Raw genomic sequence first — 24,197 nt, 5'->3', positions numbered from 1 at the left:
CTCGTTGAGCAAGGATCCTACTCTGCCAGATGAGCGCAGCTTCGTTTCTGTCCCTTGACCACAGTTCACTCTCTGACTGTGGAGCGTATTTTCACCTTTGCTTGTTGTGCACTGTTTCACCTTGTCAGTCAACCCCAGCTCTTTTCTGCGGGTTGGATACAGTTACTTCTCAGCAACTGTGGCATACAGCAGTTTAGATTGCTAGACAAGGCTGTCTTGTCTTCTGTTAGCTACCATTCCTGTGCAACTTTTTCTTGCCGTAGCCTCTTGGTGGGTGGCGAGAAGCTTCTCTATTGCTGGAGTTTGAATTCGTCTCTGCTCCTTTTGTGGCTACTTGGCACCTTGGAGGTCTTTTCTCCACAGTGTGGCTCTCGACTCTCTTTTTGTCTCCTTTTGTTCTCATGGCTTTTGTTCTCATCCCTAAGTCCAGAGTGAGCTGGCTGAGCAGTATTCTTTCTACGGTTGTGCCCTGGTATGCTGCTGCCCTTTTCTTCATGGTTCTCCTGAAGAGACTAGTGCTCAAGTTAGTTGGTTCTCTTGACTCTGGAGTCTCTTCTTGTTCTGTGGAGTTTGATTCTCTCACTAGGCGCGAGTCTGGGTGGTTCTTGGGCCTTGCTTCCTTCTATGAAGTGTGGCACACCTTTTGGGGTTGCATACTCCTAGTACTTGTTAGGGTCGCTTCATCTGACCATCTTGGACTCAAGGCAAGCCGGCAGGTTTGGGAGTTAGTCCTGCCAGGGTTTGGAGAAGTGAATCCTGGTCTAGGAGAGACAGTTCTTCTCCTTGTTGCTCGGATACGACTGTTGCCTTCCTTCCAAGGGGTCCTTTGGCATGAGTATCTTTTGCTGCTTCTTTTGCTACTCTCGGAACAGGGGTACATAATTTTCTTTTGCTCAGGACGTTTGTTTTACGTCCTGCGGCTTCAGTTCCTTTTCTAGTGTCTAACTCTGTTCCAATTTTGTAGCCTGGTGGTTTGGATATTCGAATCCTTTTCTGCTGATCGGTTGTTTGCTGTGTGTATAGCCTTGTTGATTTTTCAACCTATTGCGTTCTTCTTTTCTCCCCCCCCCCCCCCCCTTTGGGAAACTGCTTTGCTACATCCCATTAGTCTGGACTGCTCTGGTATAGATGACAAGGAAGGAAAAATTATGTTCTTACCTGATAATTTTCTTTCCTTTAATCATACCAGACCAGTCAAGATGCCCTCCCTAGCTAAAGTCTGTCAGAGTGTTGTTTCCTTTAGGTATCCCTGGCTGTTCCACAACGCTTCAATACGGTGGGATGTCCTATAGCACTGCCTACTTCATCTTCACTATTCAATCTCCTGTCTCTTGTTGTTGTGCCAGCTCTGTATGACTCCTGTTACTTGAGATCATTTAGTTCTTTCCCCAGATTCAGGGGTAGATCTCTATGTGCTTGGGCAAGCTCAGTATGGACCATTCCTTTCCGCTTACTTTACTGTGAGGGGAGGTTGCAGTTGCCTTTGGCCAAGCAGGAACAGTGAGGTTCTGCATATTGGCTCCAAGAGTTTGCCTGTTTGGTATTAACTGTATTTTCTTCTAGACTTCAGAGCACCATTGCTTGGCTATTCGAAATACTGAACATTCCAGGCTGCACGATACCATTAAGAGGCGGTTTACTTGGAACTATTTTCTCTGTCTCCTTCCGCTGGTAGATGGACATAGCCCATTAGTCTGGACTGGTCTGGTATGATTAAAGGAAAGAAAATTATCAGGTAAGAACATAATTTTTCCATGTCCAGAGATGGCAGCAGCATAACAGCAAATGCTTAGCTCACTCCCCGTATCGGTGTGCACATACCAGGTGACATGTGGCTTCCATGTACCTAGTGCTTTGCAGTCATATGTACAATTTTTTAAAGATGTTTATGAGCAGTTTATAAATATTTTTGTATTGTGCTTCGGAAGTAACCTGGTTGATATTCAAAGTGATTGCACCAGCCACAAACAGCTCCTGGCCAGTTAAATCGCCTATTCGGGGCAAGGCACTAATTTTTAGCAGCACATAACTGGTTAGTTCCAAACTAAAAACTGGCTATGTGGGAGCATTCTGGGGGGTGGAGTTGGCACATGGCAGTTTAAATGCCAATATTCAGCACTCAACCGGCCAAGTTAACCACATAAATAGGACTGCATAAAAGTCAGTCCTATCTTTATGTGGTAACCCATAGCGATTAAGTGCTGAATATTGCACTTAGTGGGTATTTTACTAAGCAATGTAATGTGGGTTTATCGCTCGCCAAACCGGAAGTACCACTGGGCTACCACAGCAGCCTGGTGGTAGTTTCCATCCCCAGTGCATGCCATTTCCGGCAATACAAAAATATTTTTATTTTTGTAGCATCTGTATTTACCCAGTGGTAATCAGTCAGTGCCGCGTGCTGCCCAGCCGACGAGTTAGCAGGGTGCCATTACCTCCACCTTAATGGGTGGCAGTAAGTGCTTCCCCCTGAAATGGACATGTGGCAAGTGCTTCACTTGCCACATGGCAATTTCTTTAAAAACAAAATCCTGCCCTTTGCCCGCTGAGGTAAAAGGGGGCCTCAGTGCGCATCAAAAACATGCAGTGACACCAGTGCAGGCCCCCTCCCTCTTGCTGCAGGAACCCAAAAATTCAATCTAGTGCCCGGACATGGCCCGGCATTGAATTTTTTAATTTAATGCCGGCAGCATTAAAAATAAACACTGATCACTGCTGGCCCAATATCAGGCCCAACTTTATTACTGGCTAAATGTGTACAAATATTTTGTTTAAAAATTCTTTTTAAATGTAGCTTTAAATAATCTTCTGCAATTGCTTAATTGTCAAGCATCTTTTTTCATACTTTTACTTGATCTGTTTCATTTTCTATAATTTTAAGTATCTGTTAAACTATTTTCCTTTTCAGATGGTCAATTTGTAATGAGCTAAGTTATGTGAAATGTTCAACATGTATAGAAAAGATATTCAAGTTAGCTAGAAGGAATGAGAAATGTGAGAGTTTTTTTAACAGGATTGTATAAGGATTGTATAGTTTCAGAACAGTGACCCCTACAGTTGTGTTGTCATGACAGGATATTTTGTCATGTTTGATAATGCTTCTGTCTACATAATTAGATTTTTACATATACCTTGAACTGTGCAAAGAATGACATCTGCAGAATGCCCTTAAATTAATGACATGTTACTAATGAAGTGGTCAACTATTGGATGGACTGTTCAAGTAATTGGAAACCACGAGAAGCTCTTCAGTAGAAGTCTCCTAGATGTCTTCCATGCGAATCCCCTGCCTGCCTGAGTGGGCCTGCCCGAGTGAATCCTTCAACAGTATACAGACTGCTGTTTCACCATACCTGAATCACCTACAATGAAATTTTAAGTGACTTTGAATTCCCTGATTTCTAGCTGCTTACATTTTAAAACTACACATTGTGGACTCTTTTCCAAAAGATTTTATTCTTGTTACTGAATTATCCCTTTATATCGTAAGCTGTTTTAGGCATTGCTAATGTTATACAAATGTTCACCGTGCTAGGGAAAATTTTTATATTGCTGTATAACATCCTGTATCAAAAGTTTAGTACAACAGTTAATTGTAACTGCTTTACGTAAGAAAGAACCTACATGCCCCTATGTCCTGTATGAACACCCTATAGCTGATACCAAGCTTATTGGCTGCAACAAAAGATGTTCCTAGGTATGATCCAAAAACACTATAACTCAACAGTGCCTTCATATATGATCTAGATCTATTACACCCAGAAGTAAGATAATGGCAAAACTATTATCTTGCTCATAATTAAAAAACTATTATCTTGTCCATAATTATAAGACTACTGCAGGTTAAGCAGCAGACCCTTCGTATATAATGTAGGCCTATAACACCCATAGCTTAGCCTTTGCAATACTTGTAATTATAATGCTCCTGAGTTTGCAGTAGTTATTCATTATTTGGCCAATATTAATCCTTTTTAATGCTAAAATGAAATATTTGTTCCCTATTAACACCAGTTTTAGCTATATTTACACATTCAAAGTTTGACTAATGATAAACTTTGATTGAAAATTTTCTTTCCCCGCCTTCCAACATCAGCTTTGTAATCATGATATATTAATTAATTGCAATCATATGCACTCAACCTTATTGATTCCATTGTATGGTACCCAGACTTAATTGACTTCACATATTTCCAAGTCTCGCTCCGCCCTAGAGGGGTGGGTGTAAGATAGTTAGGCCCCTTGGGTTGGTTATGATAAAAGGGGAATCCTAACGCTGCATTTCATCCAGCATATAATTATGTATCCACATACTGACTCTTGCTATGGCCTTGTCCCTCATCATGACAGAGCACCCCTGTCACCTCATCCCTATGCATCCCCCCCACAGGACTCTTAAGAGCCATCTGGAAAGGATGGCCACACCCACACTAATAGTCATGTGTGCCAGCCCCCCCTGGGAGGCCTGGCAAGAGGGGAATGAAGAAATATGCTAGTCCTTGCTCTCAGTAAAATACAGGCAAATGGCTCATAATAAGAGCTAGGCTTCTTAAAATCAAAATCATCTCTGATACAAAAGAGAGCTAGCTTGTAAAAATCAGAGATCACCTTTGACACAGTTACATTTCATTGTAGCAAGTGCTGAGCTGGCAAGGGAGGGGGGCATTTGCTCTGAGACTGGCACCTACAAGACGACATGAGCAAGAGTTGCTATGGTTGTGTAGAGATAGTACTGGGTCAACTGCACCCTGGGTGAGAACATCCAGGGAGAGTTTGGGGAACATGCAAAGTCATCTAATAAGATGCACTCTGAGCATATCTTGTTTATACTTAGAGATTGATAGTATGTGAAGTCATTTTGATCGACTGATAAGGTCCAAGAACCCTGGTGACAAAGCTGGGGTCCATTGAAATTAATAGGGTGAAAATAGTATAAAAACGGGAGTCAGAAGGGTATTAGATCAGAAGAAGAAGAAAGCAGAAGAATCCAGAAGGTCAGAGAGAGAGAGAGAAAGAGGACGTGTCGTGGACTGCTGTTCAAACCATACGAATACCTGTTTTGCCTGTACTGCTATTGGTGAGATTATAATAAACTAACTTCTTATATCCCAGTGAGTCCTTCTGATTATGGAGTTTGTTAGATCCTGGGACTGTGTAAGAGCAGTCTGGGAGAGGATGAGGTCAGAATAGGTGGGGGAACACGAAATTATAAACACCTTATTGTTAGTAAACTATACTAGCATTTATTTGTTACTGTTACTGATTTTTGTTTGCTTCATAGGAAGTCTTCTTCATCTGAGGACCAAGAGAAAAAGGAAATGACCTTCCATGAGGAAAATGATATTGTCCCAGAACGCTCATCTTTGGAATCTGAGTATTCCACTGTGGAAGAGTGTGCTAAGAATTTAAGGACAAGAAATTTGGAAGCACCAAAAACTCATTCTGTCTTGCATGCGAGGAACCAAAAAGAAAAATTTTGGATCTTTGGTAACAGAATGAGCTATACTTTGCCATCTCAAGGAGGGACTGCACTGATTGATCTTGAAACAGCTATTCATAGTGATTCACCAATATCTCCATATGCATGCTTCTATGGGTCATCAACAAATGCAGTTAAATCAGGCTGGCTGGATAAACTTTCACCTCAAGGGTATGTATTGTATTCTTTGCATTAATTTATTTCAAAGTTACATAAGGACAGTTAAGCCTACTGTCAAAGAAGGAATCCAGTGTTTGCTTTTGGGGAAATCACAGAAGATTGAGTGGGGCAAGTGATACATTTTTGGCTTTAGGGTTATATGGGAAATAGGTAGAGGAGAAGATTCTATGCTAGTTCAACAAGCTGAAGCCAAATGAATAGATGACACTCCTTCTTTTAAATGTTGGCACATACTAAATGTAGCATGTTTCTACTTATGTCATTGGTGCTCCAGTTAGAAAACATGTTAGGCCCACAAAAGGACAATTCTATGAAGGAGTGCCTACAATTAAGCACCTGGTGGGTGTGAGGTAGGAGATAATTCTTTCAGAGAGAGGCTGCACCAGCTCCAGACTAACAATCCTTGCATCACACATGATCCACAGATTCCCCCTTATCTACCCTGCCACCCACATAACCCATTTGTATGATTAGTAACTGTGCACCAAAAAGTACGTGTACACACACTATCCATGTGGTCTACTATTACTTATCATTTCTGTAGTGCTACTAGATGTACACAGCTCTGTACACTAAACGTGTAAGAGAGGCAGTCACCACTCGACAAAGCTTACAATCTAATCAAGACAGACAAGCAGAACAAATAAGGGATAAGGGAATTACTTTTGGGGGGAATGATAAAAACAGACTTGGGTACTGAACAAATGAATTGGTGTTAGGAGTTAAAAGCAGTCTCATAAGGGTGGACTTTTAGCCAAGATTTGAATACGGCCAGAGAGGGAGCTTGACTTACTGACTCAGGAAGTCTATTTCAAGCATGTAGTGCAGGAAGTTAAAAGGAACAGAGTCTGGAGTTGACAATGGAGGAGAAGGGTACAGAAGAGAGATTTACCTGATGAATGAAGTTCCCAGGGAAGAGTGTAGAGAGAGATTAATGGATAGGTACTGAGGAGCTGCAGAGTGAATGCACTTGTAGGTCAATAAGAGGAGTTTGAATTGTATACAGAATTGGATAGGGAACCAATGAAGTGACTTGAGGAGAGGGTTAATGTAAGTGTGGCGACACTGGCAGAATATAAGTCGTGCTGCAGAATTTTGAATGGATTGATCTAATATCTAACTCAAAGTTTAAAACATAAACTCCTGGCCCTCATGAAAAATATTTGGACATAGTTGTCCCCACACATCCAGAAATAATTACCATTGCTTCTGTCCTCTCTTCAGCCACAGTTGATCAATCTGTGTAAATTGGTACAAAACATAACACTGCTGCCAAAAAAAGGGGTGTTTTGTGGTCATTCGGGACAGCAGAACAGATTATTTTCCCCTAACAGCCTGATCCTCCAGAAGAACAATCCCTGCCCATTTTTTTGACCCCAAACTTCGCTGCATCATTAAAAAGATTTACCCTTGGTTGCATGCCAAGCTGCAATGCAAAGACCTTTCCCAAAAGCTCTGCCCATCCCTCAGAAACTCTTGCAGCTTGGGGCATGCCCAGAATGTGGGACAACACACACATGCAGCCTTCCACACTTTGCAGTCTGAAATGGCAACACATGTGGCATGAGAAGCCCACAGTCAGTGAATCATCTTATATACCATATCTCTCAGCGCAGGGATTCTTCTCTGACCAGCCTGCTTAGAATGTCTTTCCTAGTAACATTTAAATTCTGCTCCACGTTCCATGCAGCTTTCAGCAATTCATAGTCTACTGGAACCCCCAAATTGTTCTCTTTCCAATCCTCTGAGTAGCTATGGACCTAGATGTACATAAACATCTGATCCCTGAAACCAAATTGTCTCTTCAACTCCCCGAAGATCAGCATCCTATCTTCAGCCACTAGCTGCTCAGTTTGCACAATGCTGTTTGCTCATGGAGCAAAAACTTAATTTCTCCTGAAAAGCTGATATATGGATGGCTCTGGTGAGTGATGTAACCTGCCACAAATCTGCCCTTAATTCTTATCAACTACTTGAAATACGTCTGACCTTTTTAGTGCAGGTGGCAGCATTCCTGGTCTTTCATAGAGTAGATACCTGAATGAGGAAGAGGAAGCCAGTTTTCTCTCATATTCTAGGGGATGTGAAATCAGAAGTACCAAATAACTTCAGAGACTGGAGTTTGAGGACAGTGCTGGGCAGACTTTTACGGTCTACGTCCTGCAAATGACAACACAGATAGGCTGGAGTGGCCTTCGACAGCAACTCCAGTAGTTGGAATGTAAGGACAGTGCTGGGCGGACAACTATGGCGCCATATCCCCCAAAAGGTATAGCGGAATTAGAAAAGTTTCAAAGAAGAGCGACCAAAATGATAAAGGGGATGGAACTCCTCTCATTTGAGGAAAGTCTAAAGAGGTCAGGGCTGTTCAGCTTGGAAAAGAGACGGGTGAGGGGGAGATATGATTGAGGTAGTACAAAATCTGATTGGTGTAGGACGAGTAGAAGTGAATCACTTTTTTACTTTTTCCAAAAGTACAAAGACTAGGGGACACTCAAAGAAGTTACATGGAAATACTTCTAACACAAATAGGAGGAAATATTTTTTCACTCAATGAATAGTTAAGCTCTGGAACTCTTTGCCAGAGGATGTAGTAACTGCAGTTAACATATCTGGGTTTAAAAAAGATTTGGACAAATTCCTGGAGGAAAAGTCCATAGTCTGCTATTGAGACAGACATGGAGAAGCAATTGGTAGCATGGAATGTTGGTAGCATGGTAGCAATTGCCCCAGAATTGGTAGCATGGAATGTTGCTGCTAATTGGGTTTCTGCTTGGTACTTGTGACCTGGCTTGGCCACTGTTTTGAAAAAGGATACGGGACTAGATGGACCATTGGTCTGACCTAGTATGGCAACTCTTATGTTCTTATGTCTGTGCCCCAGAAATGCTAAAGAGAGACCATAAGCAACTATTTTTTATCACATTCATTGTTGATATAATCATAAATCGATAATGAGTGTTACTGTCTGGCAGACTTACTGGACTGTTCAGGTTTTTATCCTCTGTCACTTATGTTGCTATGTTACTGTGTTAATCTTTGAGGGCACAAATAGTGTTATATCATTCCAAATCAGGAAGGCCTTATCCATGGTCTCTTTTACTAAAGTGCACTGAAAAATGTCCTGTGCTAGTATAGTCGTGTGTTTTGGATGCACGCAGATCCATTTTTCAGCGCACATTTAAAAATGCCTTTTTTTTTGGCCGAAAATGGACATGTGGCAAAATAAAAATTGGCGTGCATCCATTTTTGGTCTGAGACCTTACTGTCACCCATTCACTTGGGGGTAAGGTCTCACACGTTAACCGGGTGGTAATCAGTAACGTGCATACAATGCCGATTACTGCCCGGTTAGCGCTGCACGCTGGAAAAAATTTTTTTCCGGCGCACGTAGTGGACATGCGTAAAAAATGAAATTACCACCCGGGCCTTGCAGTAACCGGGTGGTAGTTCAAAAGTGGCGTGCGTTGTGCGTGCATAGGTGCCTATCCTGCTTATAATCTAAAGAGAAAAACGCCTATATTGCGACCCAAATCGGGAGATGGGCGTCTTTCTCCCGTGGGCGCCCAAATCGGTATAATCAAAAGCCGATTTTGGGAGTTTCCAACTGCAATCCGTCGCGGAAACGGGTAAAGTTGACGGGGGCGTGTCAGAGGCATGGTGAAGGCGGAACTGGAGCGTGGTTATCGGCCGAGGAGAGATGAGCGTCTTTAGCTGATAATCGAAAAAAAAAGGCGTTTTTACCGCGATTTTGGGTCACTTTTTTTGGACCCTTTTTTTTCACGAACAGGTCCCAAAAAGGTGCCCCAACTGACCAGATGACCACTGGAGGGAATCGGGGATAACCTTCCCGGACTCCCCCAGTGGTCACTAACCCCCTCCCACCAAAAAAAACCCACTTTAAAAAATATTTCCAGCCTGTATGCCAGCCTCAAATGCCGTACCCACCTCCATGACAGCAGAATGTATTCTATCCTGTGACAGCCTTTCCCTGGTTCTGATGTGGCTCTCGGGTGAGTGTGATACCTTTTCTGTCATGCGCACTGCAGAGTCACATCAGCAATGCATTGTGGTGGGTGTAGGGTATTGGGCTCCGTGATTCCATTAGCTTGTGGGAAATGCTGACGATGTTAGTAGTTGGTAGGCTCTACTCCCATGGTGCTTTTCCCCCTGCTTACTGGGTCAGAGTGTGCCCTGTTTTGTTTCCGGTAGTCCATGAGGTAGTGGCCATTTTTGTAAGCCAGTTTTAGATCCCTTTCACGTGTTAGCCACGTTACAGAACTTAGTTCTTACCTTGAATGTGGCTGAAAGAGGGCATTGTACAGCATTCTGCCAGCTCTGACCTACTGCTCATGTCAGTACCAGGGAGACTCGTTGCCAGTGGGGCACAACCTCTGATCTGCAGTTAACTGTGAGTAAGCGTGCTTATTCCAATAAAGGACATTTTCGGAGAGATTAGTCTTCAGGTGTCAACTGGTGTGCCAATGTTATATAGCAGCAACCAGTCCTAGAGGCCTGTGTGTATGCAGGTCCCTGGAGCACTTTTAGTGGGTACCGCAGTGCACTTCAGCCAGGTGGACCCAGGCCCATCCCCCCTACCTGTAACACTTGCGCTGGTAAATGGGAGGCCTTCAAAACCCACTGTACCCACATGTAGGTGCCCCCTTCACCCCTAAGAGCTATGGTAGTGTTGTACATTTGTGGGTAGTGGGTTTGGGGGAGGGGGGTTGGGTGCTCAGCACCTGTGGTAAGGGAGCTATGCATGTGGGAACGTTGTCTGAAGTCCACCACACTGACCTCTAGGGTGCCCAGTTGGTGTCCTGGCATGTCAGGGGGGCGAGTGTACTACGAATTGTGGCCCCTCCCACGACCAAATGGCTCAGATTAGTACGTTTTTGAGCTGGACGTTTTTAGTTTCCATTATCGCTAAAAAAACAAACGCCCAGCTGAAAAACATCCATTTTTTCGAAAATACGGTCTGTCCCGCCTCTTCACGTACCCGTTTTCGGACATAGACGCCCATGGAGATAGGCATTTGCGTTCGATTATGCCCCTCTTTGTGGCTTAGTAAAAGTGCCCCTTAATCTTTCTCAGAAATAATGGCCCAGTGCCCCTTCCACAGAAATCCAGAAAGCAGACAGTCCAGCTCAATAAGATGTTTCCTATGTAACCTAGATTACACACAGCCAGCACGGGAAAGGAATCATTTTGAAAAGGACCAGTTTCCTCCCTGGCATAATGGCAGGTTACTCCAGTGTCTCAGCTTGTCTCCAGTATCCTTGATCAAAGGCAGAATGTTATACCTATACAAATAAAGGGGATTGTCAGCCCTGTTTACTAAGGTGCGTTGGTGTTTTTATCACGCCTACACTTAGTTCATGTGCAAACTATGTAGGCGCCTTTAGGGATATTGTAGGCACGTACATGGTTAATGCACGTGCCTACAATATCCCTAAAGGCGCCTACATAGTTTGCACATGAACTAAGTGTAGGCGTGATAAAAACACCATACATAGTTAATGCGTGTACATGGTTAACGTGCGTTAAAAACGTTAACATGCCTATAACGCTTCTTAGTAAACAGGGCCCTTAGATCCTTGTCAAGTATACCAGCATTGATATCACTGAACAGTTAACCAATTAATAAAATAAAAACTGAATGATATCTCAATGAAATGCATTTTCTGTTCTAGCTGTAAGAATTAAAATATGAGGTTATGTCCAAAGAATTACTTTCAGTCTGAAAGTTCAATATGCTTGTGCATACTTTAATTGAAAAGAAAACTAGACTGTGATTCATTATCTGTTTGGAATGACTTTTTTGGGATCTTGCCAAATATTTGTGACCTGGATTGGCCACTGTTGGAAACAGGATGCTGGGCTTGATGGACCTTTGGTCTTTTCCAGTATGGCAATACTTGTACTTTCAAAAACAATATAGAGATTGAGGCAATACTTAAAGGATTTATTGGCATTTTAATGGAACCCAAATGTTACTTTGGCTTTTGAAAGCTGACAAGCTATATTATGATATATTGCCATCATTTATTGTAAGCTAATTGAACCAAAACCACCGTTGTTTAATTAAGTTTTGATAAACTATCACAGTCTGCTAAACTTAAAACTGGGCTGTTGTAATGGGAAGGCAAGGAAAAATAATATTGTGAAAGAGACATTTGAGAAAATTTTCATCTATGTTTAATGAACTACTTAATAGATTTTAGAATTGAAATTCATACACAGATAATAACTAATAGGTTGTTGACAATCTTAGAGAACATAATTGACTATTGACAGTCCATGTACACGTTCATTCATATAAGTTGAGTTTTGTACATGTGCAAGCACCAAATTTGGTGATTATGCAGTAAGCTAAACTGAAAACTTAAAATCAATCATTTCTATTTTAAAAGCACTTATCTGGGTAGCAGCACCTGCTAACTGGATAAGTGCCACAAGCTGGGTCTATTGGTAAATTTTTAGTGGCACTATCCATTTAGTACAGTAGAGAGGGTCAAAGTACCGGAACAAAACAGCCCCCCCCAAAAAACAGCTCAAAGGGCTTCCAAGACCAGACCAAACAAATGTGCTTTAATCAAGGACTTGACATAGACCATGTTTTGGCAGCACTGCACCTGCATCAGGGGTCAATCTCAATCTCAAAGTAGCACATAAATAATGTATGAAAGCAGAAAAATAAAACCAAACCTTGTATCCGCTCAAACAAATCTTCTCATCAGGATTTTGAGTAAAACATTATGCAGCACTGGTGTCAGGTCCTTGAATAAAGCACATTTGTTTGGTCTGGTCTTGGAAGCCCTTTATGCTGTTTTTTTTTTTTTTTTTTATTATCCAGATAGTGCTACTGAATATCATTATTGATCTGGCACTATGTGCATAGGAGGAGATTCTATATATGGTACCTAAAAAATCGCCACTGAAATCAGTGCCAACTAATCGTATTCTATAAGTGGTGCCTCGATTTAGGTGCCGATTATAGAATACTCATAGAACTGAAAAATGAGCTTGCGGAGCTACTGTTAGTGATATGTAATTTATCCTTAAAATCGAGCGTGGTACCGGAAGATTGGAGGGTGGCTAATGTAACACCAATTTTTAAAAAAGGTTCCAGGGGAGATCCGGGAAATTATAGACCAGGGAAAATGGTAGAGACTATTATCAAAAACAAAATTACAGAGCACATCCGAGGACATGGATTACTGAGACCAAGTCAGCACGGCTTTTGTGTGGGGAAATCTTGCCTGACCAATTTACTTCAATTCTTTGAAGGAGTAAACAAACATGTGGACAAAGGGGAGCCGGTTGATATTGTGTATCTGGATTTTCAAAAGGCGTTTGACAAGGTACCTCATGAAAGGCTGCAGAGGAAATTGGAGGGTCATGGGATAGGAGGTAATGTCCTATTGTGGATTAAAAACTGGTTGAAGGATAGGAAACAGAGAGTGGGGTTAAATGGGCAGTATTCACAATGGAGAAGGGTAGTTAGTGGGGTTCCTCAGGGGTCTGTGCTAGGACCGCTGCTTTTTAACATATTTATAAATGATTTAGAGATGGGAGTAACTAGCGAGGTAATTAAATTTGCTGATGACACAAAGTTATTCAAAGTCATTAACTCACGACAGGATTGTGAAAAATTACAGAAGAACCTTACGAGACTGGGAGACTGGGCGGCTAAATGGCAGATGACGTTTAATGTGAGCAAGTGCAAGGTGATGCATGTGGGAAAAAAGAACCCGAATTATAGCTACGTCATTCAAGGTTCCACGTTAGGAGTTACGGACCAAGTAAGGGATCTGGGTGTCGTCGTCGTCGATAATACACTGAAACCTTCTGCTCAGTGTGCTGTTGCGGCTAGGAAAGCAAATAGAATGTTGGGTATTATTAGGAAAGGTATGGAAAACAGGTGTGAGGATGTTATAATGCCGTTGTATCGCTCCATGGTGCGACCGCACCTTGAGTATTGTGTTCAATTCTGGTCGCCGCATCTCAAGAAAGATATAGTAGAATTGGAAAAGGTGCAGCGAAGGGCGACTAAAATGATAGCGGGGATGGGACGACTTCCCTATGAAGAAAGACTAAGGAGGCTAGGGCTTTTCAGCTTGGAGAAGAGACAGCTGAGGGGAGATATGATAGAGGTATATAAAATATTGAGTGGAGTGGAACAGGTGGATGTGAAGCATCTGTTCACGCTTTCCAAAAATACTAGGACTAGGGGACATGCGATGAAACTACAGTGTAGTAAATTTAAAACAAATCGGAGAAAATGTTTCTTCACCCAACGCATAATTAAACTCTGGAATTCATTGCCGGAGAACATGGTGAAATCGGTTAGCTTAGTAGAGTTACGTTTGGGAAGCTTGCCAGGTGCCCTTGGCCTGGATTGACAGCTGTCGTGGATGGGATGCTGGGCTCGATGGACCTTTGGTCTTTTCCCGGTGTGGCGTTACTTATGTACTTATATATAGTTGATATTTCAGGGCCTAAATCTATAAACATCCATTTACACCAACAAAAATGTGGTGTTAATACCATCATGTAGATTTACGCGCACTGGTCCATATTCTATAACTACTTTAGAATGCCCATTTTCCCACCCATAACCACACCCTTTTTTGCCTGCACACATTAGATGTTCTGTGCACATTGTTACAGAATATGCTTAGCAAGCTGTGTGCCTAACTTTAAATTAATGCTAATTAGTGCTCATTATTGCTTGTTAAGTGCTGTTATCAGTGCTCATTGGCTTGTTAAGCCAATTAAGTTATGTGCGTTGTTATAGAATCGGCGTGGATCTCTAGGCATGCTATATAGAATCTGGGGGATTAATTCGGAGACAGAGCATGGTTGATCCCCAGAGGTCTCCAAATAGTGGTGATATACAGTGTGCTAGCAGAATAAGCTATCAAGACAACTTATGATGGTGAAAGGACAGTCTTAAATTCTATGCATAGCCTCTCCAACTAGCATACTGCATATCACCACTAACCAGACAATGCCACAGGTCACCACTCTATCCAGATATTCAATTCTGATCAATTTTTAGATAGTGGCCCTAAATATCCAGATTTTTTTTTTAAACTGCTGCGGACACATTTTTTAAAAACGCCGACTGCTACAACTCAGTATCAGGTTGGCTGTATTTTTTGTATCTGGATCTTAATTTGACAACCTTTCTTGTATTTTGTCTGTATTGAGAATGGTGCTTAATTTTTGGTAAAGGGTAATTAACATAATTGACATGTTATTTGATACACATTTCATTAGTGCTTTAAGACAGTTGCTTGTCAAAGTTTTATTACTTGTTACAAAGATATGGCTGTTGAAAAGATATTAAAAATGTTTATGTAATGGAGCATTTAGAGCCTGATTCACAAAGATTTTTTTTCCCCTGTGGATAGAGAATAGGAGAAAGCCTCAGTAAATCAGGCTCTTAGATTTGATTTTTAGCCTGAAATTTCTGACATGTATGTAGATGAAAAGTATATGTCAAAATAATGTTCAAATAGAGGATATTTGGAGGGCAGTAGTTAAAGCTGTTTCTGTTGTTGAAATGCTTTAAATAGGCACTCGCATGTTCATCCTCAAAACCCCCCCAAACCCTCAGACAAACTTCATGTTGCAAGGAAAACTGGCTGCAACTTTATTGAACATTAACTGAACAGTTAATAACATCCAATTAGTCATCTCCCAAATTGCAAAACAATGTTCAATTTCCCATCATGCTATCCACATTCTTTAAGTGAATGTCCTGATTAGACAGTTTCATTCTAATGATGATGTGTTAGGTTGAAATGCCCCCAATGCATAGCCACAATTCTGGGAGGATATGTGGTCATGCCAAACCCCCTTCCAAACCTTCCTCAAAACTATGACAGTGATGCACAAGGGCTTCATAACACTGACCTTCTTTTATTTCAACCCAACATATTGAGGGAGGTGGCTATTGGGACCCCCTCCCCTGCACTACCCTCCCCCTCACACCTGCCCTCTGTACAATCCTTCCCAACTATAGATCCAGTCTAACTTCTTTAATTCCAAAACCATCACAGGGAAAGGTGATAGGGTTAATGCCTTCCTTCTCAGATGCCTTCACAAAAATCTACCTGCCAAAGCTCTCCTCCTTCTTTCAAGCTCTTTGCTGATTGGTACCTGCTCATAATAAACACCAAACAGCTCCTACACTAACAGAGCCCTCCCAGCCTTAAAGTCACCAGGCAGAAAATTAAAACCATTAACTCCCCCCCCCCCCCCCACACACACACGCACTCTTTCTGGCAGCTCAGACACCTTAAGATGCTGCCCACTCCAGTAAATCTTGGAACGGGGGAGCTATATCATTTTATCATTTATTATTACCATCCTATAAGAGGGATAAAATGCACACTTCAACAACTTCTGCAGTTTCACTCATGGGGTTTTGGAGGTATCCTGGGTATGGGAGAAAACTAGCCTAAATAAACAAAACTATTTGTATAGTTTAGGGTTTTGGGTTTTTTTTTAAGTAGGGGCTTTAAGAAATCAGGTATAGTTTTGTGTGGGTATATTGTAATGGTGGAAACATTACAAAAAAAGTGCACATGTCTTTTGTTTCATGTACAAATCCCATGATTAACAAATACCCCCATGTTTGTACCAGTGTAGAGAGTTGCACGGGGACAGAAATCTTACCCGCCCCCATCCATCCCCGCAAAAATGTAACCCATCCCAACCCGTCCCCACCCGTCCCCGTAAGAATTTAACCCATCCCCATGCGTCCCCACAAGAATTTAACCCATCCCCATCCATCACTGTAAGAATTTAATGGTACATAAAAGAAAATTCCAGTCAGCTCCCTCAGTCTCTCTCTGGATTTGAGCCACAGCACTGTAGGCAAGGAAGGAATGGAAGCTGAAACTTGGAACACTCTGGTGTGCACATGTAAGATTTGTCTCTGTTTTACTGACACTGTGTGCTGAGAGGTCACCACATGCATGCGCCAATAGGTCAGGTGACATCTGATGCTCATGCCTGTGTCAGAGCTGAGGTCTGCTCATCAACCCGGGAGCAAAGAGGATTAATTGTAACATAGTAAGTGACAGCAAATAAAGACCTGAATGGTCCATCCAGCCTGCCCAATAGTCACACTCATTATCAATTCATGATTAAATCAATGAGTGTGATATTATATACTTGATTATGGTCTTTCTTTTGTGTTTCTGGAACATAGACCATAGAAGTCTATCTGGCCCTAGCCTTATGTTCCAACTGCTGCAGTTGTCATTGAAGCCCAGTCCAGTCTGTGCGTCTTCTCATTTGTGGGACACAGATCGTAAAAATCTGTCCAGAACTGTCCTTATGTTCCAGTCACTGAAGTTGCTTTCTAAGCCCTTTCCAGCCCATCCTAAACCAGACTTCCATATATTAGACACAGACCATACAAGTCTGTCCGGTATTGGCCCTAGTTAATCACAGCTAGAATTGCCATCTAAGCATTACTTCACACATCCACACACATGCAGCCATTTAAGGTTAGGTACTCAAATGCCAGGCCACCCTTCAGGGGTGGGGTGATTACTGAGGGACCCATCCTACAATAGCCAGGCCCCCTGCAACCAGTCACAGAATCTATGACAAGGCAGAATTGGTGTGTAGAGCTTGAGCTCTTTCATTAAAACTTGGGGACCATGGGTCAATTTTAGCAGATAATGGAAAAGTTGCCGGTACTCAGTACCCCCTCAAAAAAGCCCTGGTTTTTTATAACTTCCATTTTCTAATTAGAGATCCTCTGTGTTCATCCCACTCCTTTTTGAATTCCATCATCATTTGTGTCTCTACCACCTCCTTAATGGAAAATTTTCCACATTTGTGCTGTTAAAGCAAGGAGGAAGAGGAGGAGGAGGAGACAGCACTCAAAGAACTTGGTACACGGTAGATGAGAGGCTGGTGCAGGTGTAGCTTACACTTCCACGGAACCCCGCAGAACTGCTTCCGTCCCCGCGGGAACCCCACAGAACTGCTTCCGTCCCCGTGGGAACCCCACAGAACTTCTTCCATCCCCGCGGGGCATTGCTCCAGTGGGTCCTTGCATGCCAGGCAGAGAGGCAACAGAGTAGAAACAGGACTCCTTTACAGAGGGGCAGAGGAGTAGTGCATGAATAGGTTCCGCTTTGATAAGGAGACTATAATGTATCTGTGCAATCACAAGAGCCCAATGCTTGGAGGGGACATGCCTTGCCAGTGCACCTGAAAGTCACCACATCCCTAGTATTCTTGGCCAATGGAACCTTTCATATACCTCTCGGGGCAACAGTAGGCATCACCTAGCCAGCCACCTCATTCTGTATAGCTCAGTTTCTACAGTCTATTCTCAGAAGAGACACACAATACATTCTCTTGCTTGAGCATGAGCAGCAGATACACCAACCTATTACATAATTCTTTGAGTTGGCACACTTCTCAGTGCTAGGGGCCATTGACTGCATACACATGGCAAGGAGACTATTTATAGGAACCACAAGTCGTACCATTCCCTTAATATGCAGGTGTTCTGCAATGCCTTCAGTACCATAACTGATGTATGTGCCTGCTACCCAGACTCCTGTCATGATCTATATATTCTGTCACAATCTGAAAATCATGACTGCTTTGAGAGTGGAAATATCACTGGGACATTGTTGCTAAGTGAGCTCAGTACACCCACTTAAAACATTATAGCCACTATCCTTCTTTTTCTCCCTCCATACAGTATGTGCATCAAGCAGCCCTGCGGGCCTCTGAGATCATCAAGGCTACTTTAACACTAGGTACACTAGCACTTATGTAGCCTCCTATCTCTCCCCTCAGATGACAGAGCATATTCTCTCAGGACATGGCTGAAGATCCCCATAGTCCACCCCAAGGGCCCAGATGAAGAGAGAGATCTATTAGACAAGAATACCAGTGACCGACCGATTGACTGGCTTCCCCTAGAAATGCCCAACACCGCGGGTGTCAAAAAGTCTTTCCTCATAGACTTGGGTTAAAGCCATCCAAAAACTTGATGTGAAGCCATCTTCTCTCAACAAGCGAATTATTTATACACAACCTTCCTTCTTGGCACTCATGCAGCTTTTAAAGGCACCCCTCTCGTGGTATAAACCGGAAGTAATACTCTTGACGTCACTGCAAGAAAAACTCTAGCAGAATTCTCTCTGGGTCTAAGTCCAGGAATAAAACCCAAGGTCTTTACTCTATATACTGATGACACAGTCTTTTGGGTAAGGCCTTAGCGTTGCAGTGGAACTGATCTTGTCAGCTTTATCACAAAGAATTCAGTTCACTGAAAATCAGTGTCTCTAGCACCTCTCAGAAAAATCTATCCACCAAATAGTCTTCTGTCCTTTTTTTTCCCCTTCTGTCCAACATTGGCATCTTTCTGGGTCAGGTGATCCCTATTGGCTGATCACAAATGGTGTACTTCTGTCCAGCAGAATTCATGGTCATGAAGAGAGGCCTTGTTATTAGCAAAGAAACTCTTATCAATCACAAGTTGGATGATTCACATATACTTCTGGTGCCATTGTCTCTGTGAAGTAAGCTCTTCCGCGCTTCCCAGGAGATAATTGGAGAATAGTTAGCAGTAAATGTGTCCTTGGATGAAGTCATCATGGGTATGCCAAGCAGTAATTTTCCTTTGTAGAAAAGCTGGTTTCTAATGGTTTCAGATGTATTAAGGGCACAGGCTGTAGAATCCATATTAGTTGGTAAAAGATGGTTCAGCCTTGGATAGGCCTCAGACCAGCAAAGGTGAGATACCAGAAATATACCCTATAGGAACTGGGTTCAGTTCCCACTATAGCTCCTTTTGACCCTGGACAAGTTTCTACCTGATTATGCCTGAGATAGATTTGCATGCACTGCTTCCATTGTATGCAAATATATATCATGCATATTTATTGTGGATGTCCTGAAAACCAGATTGAATGGGTAAGTCCTGAGGACTGGGTTGAGAACTCATATTCTAGCCAAATGAGATGATGATAGCAACATGCTGTGGAGCAGGTATTGTTATGTACATTTTGCCCAGTTTGGCAAGAGTCAGAAGCTGAAAGCATGTCAAGTGGTGTGTTCTGCATTTACCCTGGCAAATCAGTGAGTCTGTTTTATCATTCTTGTGATCTTGCAGATGGGTTTGATAATAGAATTCATAGCCATAGAAAGAATGAATACACTTTATCTCCTATAAATAAACATCAAGATAGACATAACAGCCCTTACAAGATATACTTAATATTTGGCACACAACACTACATATACATAGTCATTAACACCAGCATCAACCCAGAGGAATGCCATTTTAAGGATCTTGAATACACATGTGTAGTATTCAAGAAGGAGATGCTGCTTTGGTATAGGTATGTCGCAGGAATCAGGAAACCTGTATGCCACTGAATTCTATAAAAGTTGCTAAAAATTACGTGAGCAAATTTTGGCAAATGCCCAATTTGCGCATGCAATTTAATTGAATGATGAGCCAATTAACGCCGATAACTGAGATTTTAACAAGCAATTATTGGTGCTAATTGGATTTAATTAAAAGTAATGCACATAAAATTAAGCACAGTCGTTGGTGGATCAGAGGCATTCCTCTAATTTATGTGCATTATAGAATAAAGGGGATCCACACCTAATTTAGGCGTGGGGCTTTACACCAAGTTTCATTGGTGTAAATGGTTGCGCCTAAATGTAGTCACAGTTCCTAGCGCTAAGCACTATTCAAATAAACGGCATCAGACTTTAAGCACTGTTTATAGAATAATGCTAAGTGCTATTTTTTTCAGCACCAGTTTTTTAGATGCTATTTATAGAATTTAGTTCTATACCTGCATATCTATGTTATGATACTGAAAACTTACCGGATTCTTTGAAAACACTAATAGTTTGGAATGAAATCTCCCAGTTCCCCTGAATTTTTATTGTCCTGTTGAGTGAGGTACAGAAAGTTCTGCCTTTAGATGCAAAATGACAGTTTGCCATGTACTAATGGATATTCAATACAATATATTAATGCATTAAACTTATTGAGGACAATATTGATCCACATATTCATACACTTTTAACTGGTCATATTGATAGTTTTGAATATACCCAGTCAAAGTTTACTGGATATCTTTATAATCATTGTTGTCACACAATGAACTTTCTTTTTACTCTGTCATATATAGTTATTTTTTGTTTATATTTTACAGAAGCTACATGTTTCAGAAGCGCTGGGTGAAATTTGATGGGGATAGTTTGTCTTACTACAATAATGAGAAGGTAAGCATTAACTAGGAAGGAGCATAGTGACACCTACAAAACTTAATAGAAAGGTTTATGCATAGGTTTCCATGCTAAAAGATGCTTCCCACAAAATATAAGACTAAATTAGAAATGTGCTTCTTCCCACTTGCATACCATCAAAGTGGAATAAAAATTACAGATTTAAGATGAAAGCACAGCATTTAATTAGACAGATTGATACATTTGTTTATGATAATGAATGATTTATTAAATCAGCAGTTTGGAATGATACCAGACCATTATTCAAACACTCCTAATTAACTGAAAAGGGAAGTTTAGTAGACACAAAAGCTGGTGTTTTAACACATTTACTATCATAATAAAAACATTGCCTTTACACAACTTCCTTACCAGCCTTTTATTTTCTATTATTATTATTTTTTTTTTTTACTTGACAGTTCCTTCCTACTTGTTTTTGTGCTTCATCTCAATCAGAACTAGTGATGTTATCATCAGCCTTCATTCACAAAAGCTCCCGGGCATTTCCACTATCTTAGGATCCCTCATCCCCAGCCTGTTCAGCCTGGATATTGCAGAGCTGGTTACAGGATGGGGACCAGATGTTTTGGCCTAGAACAATGCCCAGAAAAGAGAACAGAGCGCATACACTTTTTCAAAGATAAATGCAGTTTGTTTACCACTAGTACCATGCTTTTGAAAGCAAATGCAATATGTAGAGCTAATAATAATAATACTACTACAAGACCGCAACGAGTGATGACATCCTGGCTCAGTCACTTCATTCAACTTAGGGTGGGAAAGTCCTTCTAACCAGCAGACAAAGTCAGGAGTGATGTTATGGGAATTCTTCAACAGTTCATCAACTCCGGAGATGAGCCTTCAACTTCTAGAACTTGCAGCCTAGTTAAATAATGGTGTTTCTTCCTGATTCACATCTGCCTATCTGGGTCAGTCATCAATGGCCCAGATGAGCATGAACATAAGAAATAGCCTTACTGGGTCAGACCAATGGTCCATCTAGCCCAGTACCCTATTTCCAACAGTGGCCAATGCAGGTCACAAGTACTTGGCAGAAACCCAAATAGTAGCAAGATTCCATGCTACCAGTCCCGGGGCAAACAGTGGCTTCCCTATTTCTATTTCAATAGCAGACTATGGACATGCAGGAATTTGTCCAAACCTTTTTAAAACCCGGATATGCTAACTGCTGTTACCATATCCTTTGGCAATGAGTTCCAGAACTTAACTATTCACTGATTGAAAAAATATTTCCTCCTATTTGTTTTATAAGTACTTCCATGTAACTTCATTGAGTGTTTCCTAGTATTTGTACTTTCTGAAAGAAATAATTGATTCACTTCTACTCATTCTACACCACTCAGGATTTTGTACACCTCAGTCATATCTCCCCTCAGCTATTTGTTTTCCAAGCTGAAGATCCCTCACGTCTTTAGCCTTTCCTCATATGAGAGGAGTTCTATCCCTTTTATCATTTTGGTTGCTCTTCTTTGAACCTTTTCTAATTCTGCTGTACATTTTTTAGAGCTACGGCAACCAGAACTGAATGAAGTACTCAGAGGTTGCACTATAGGGTGATACAGAGCCATTGTATTGGCCTTATTTACTAGCCATTTCCTAATAGTTCCTAGCATCCTGTTTGCATTTTTGGCTGCTGCTGTACACTGAGGTGGTCATTGACCGAAACACAGTGCTGTGTCGAGTCTTCTATCAATAAATTTTGTTTTATTGAACATTAGAAGTTTCCTTGACTTGTCCTTGGACCACCTTGTTCCACTTCCCACTGTCCTTTTTCCTTTACCTTTCCTCCTAAACCACTTATTGCTACTTTCTGTCCTTTGAATTTCTATGGATTTCCACGTATTAAGGTGGTCTGTACCCTAGTATCTACCAGTGCTCATACGTTTTAGGAACTTTTATTAGTCTAGTAAATTGTGACATCTGCTGATCTGCAGCATCACTGGGGCTTGACCCTCCTGCACTCCTCCTTAAAGCCACCCCCCCACCCACCGATTTCCCATATCTTAAATATTGAGACAGTGCTTTTCATTCAAGTAATGTTTGTTATGACCAGGCACATGCATCCTGGAGATCAGCTTCAGGATATTCTGAAGGTAGGCACTTCTTGAACCTGTTTTACTCTTTCGGCTCTGCGCATTCCCCTTTTTCATACATATTCCAGAGCTTTCCCCTATCTTCCCCATCTATTTCTTCCTTCTTTATCCATCTTTCAACAAAGATATGAACATATATTTAAGGGACACCCTGGGATTTTATGACCGATCTTTAGTCTCAGCTCAAGGACCCCACTTCCTGAGATCTTCCAACTGCTTTATAGCATCTATCACTTCTCCTATTCGATTATTTGTTTGATTTATCAGTAAGGTCACAATAACATTTTGCCTGTCGCTCAGTATTAAATCCTATATAATAAAACTCACCCTCAACGTTCTGAAGACACTGACGTCAGTGAAGCCAAGCCACTGACGTCACTTCCTTCAAGACGGGTTCGAAAGGCTCGTGGTGGTGAAGCCACCGAAATCGCCAACTCTCGGGGCCCCGCCCTTGCATCAAACGTGATGACATCGAGGGCGGAGCAATGGTGTCACACACCGAGGCCTTTGCGTTCAGGAGGTGTGGAGCAATGGCGTCAGAATGACGAAGGGGTCGGCAGGTAGGGAGGGAGGGAGGGGAGGTGTTGGGGAGGAAAACCTTGCTAGCGCCCGTTTCATTTGCTCCAGAAACAGGCCTCTTTTACTAGTGTGATAATAAAGCAGCACTCCCCATTGGCATGAATGTAGGTTCAGGGCTCCTGCTCAGTTTAGAGGGAATATTGAGAGACGTAGATATTAGAGCTGCACCGAATAGCATATTTTACTATTTAGCTGAATATGAATAATTAAAAATATTATTCTACTGAATATGAATATAGTACTGAATACGAACAATGGAATTGAGCTTTAACATAAGAAATAATAAAAGAAGCAACGTGAAATCAAAGACCAAGTGTTTATTTCAGTAGAATTTAGCACAGTAGTGCTCTGGATTATCATTATTCAAATTTAAACCACTATTCAGCCGAATAGAGATAATGTATTTGGGGCACTATTCGGGGATGAATCAAATCAAATATAAATACTCGTACATAAGTACCGCCATACTGGGAAAAGACCAAGGGTCTATCAAGCCTAGCATCCTGTCTCTGACAGCGGCCAATCCAGGCTTCAAGAACCCGGCAACC

At 41.8% G+C, this 24,197-nt stretch overlaps 1 protein-coding gene across 2 annotated transcripts in view; it reads left to right on the top strand.

The window, feature by feature from the left end:
* The window catches only part of ARAP2 (ArfGAP with RhoGAP domain, ankyrin repeat and PH domain 2), a 508,912-nt gene that overhangs the window by 33,301 nt on the left and 451,414 nt on the right, over positions 1-24,197 (top strand). For both annotated transcript variants that reach the window (XM_030191273.1, XM_030191272.1), the window contains exons 5-6: positions 5,279-5,647; positions 20,884-20,953. In XM_030191273.1, coding sequence (XP_030047133.1) covers positions 5,279-5,647; positions 20,884-20,953 — 439 coding nt within the window. The remainder of the gene's footprint in view (positions 1-5,278; positions 5,648-20,883; positions 20,954-24,197) is intronic.

Source organism: Microcaecilia unicolor, chromosome 2 (genome assembly GCF_901765095.1).
Source record: "Microcaecilia unicolor chromosome 2, aMicUni1.1, whole genome shotgun sequence".
Classification (NCBI taxonomy): Eukaryota; Metazoa; Chordata; class Amphibia; order Gymnophiona; family Siphonopidae; genus Microcaecilia; species Microcaecilia unicolor.
The sequence above is the reverse complement of the archived record's forward strand: the minus strand, read 5'-3'. Positions and strand labels throughout refer to the sequence as shown.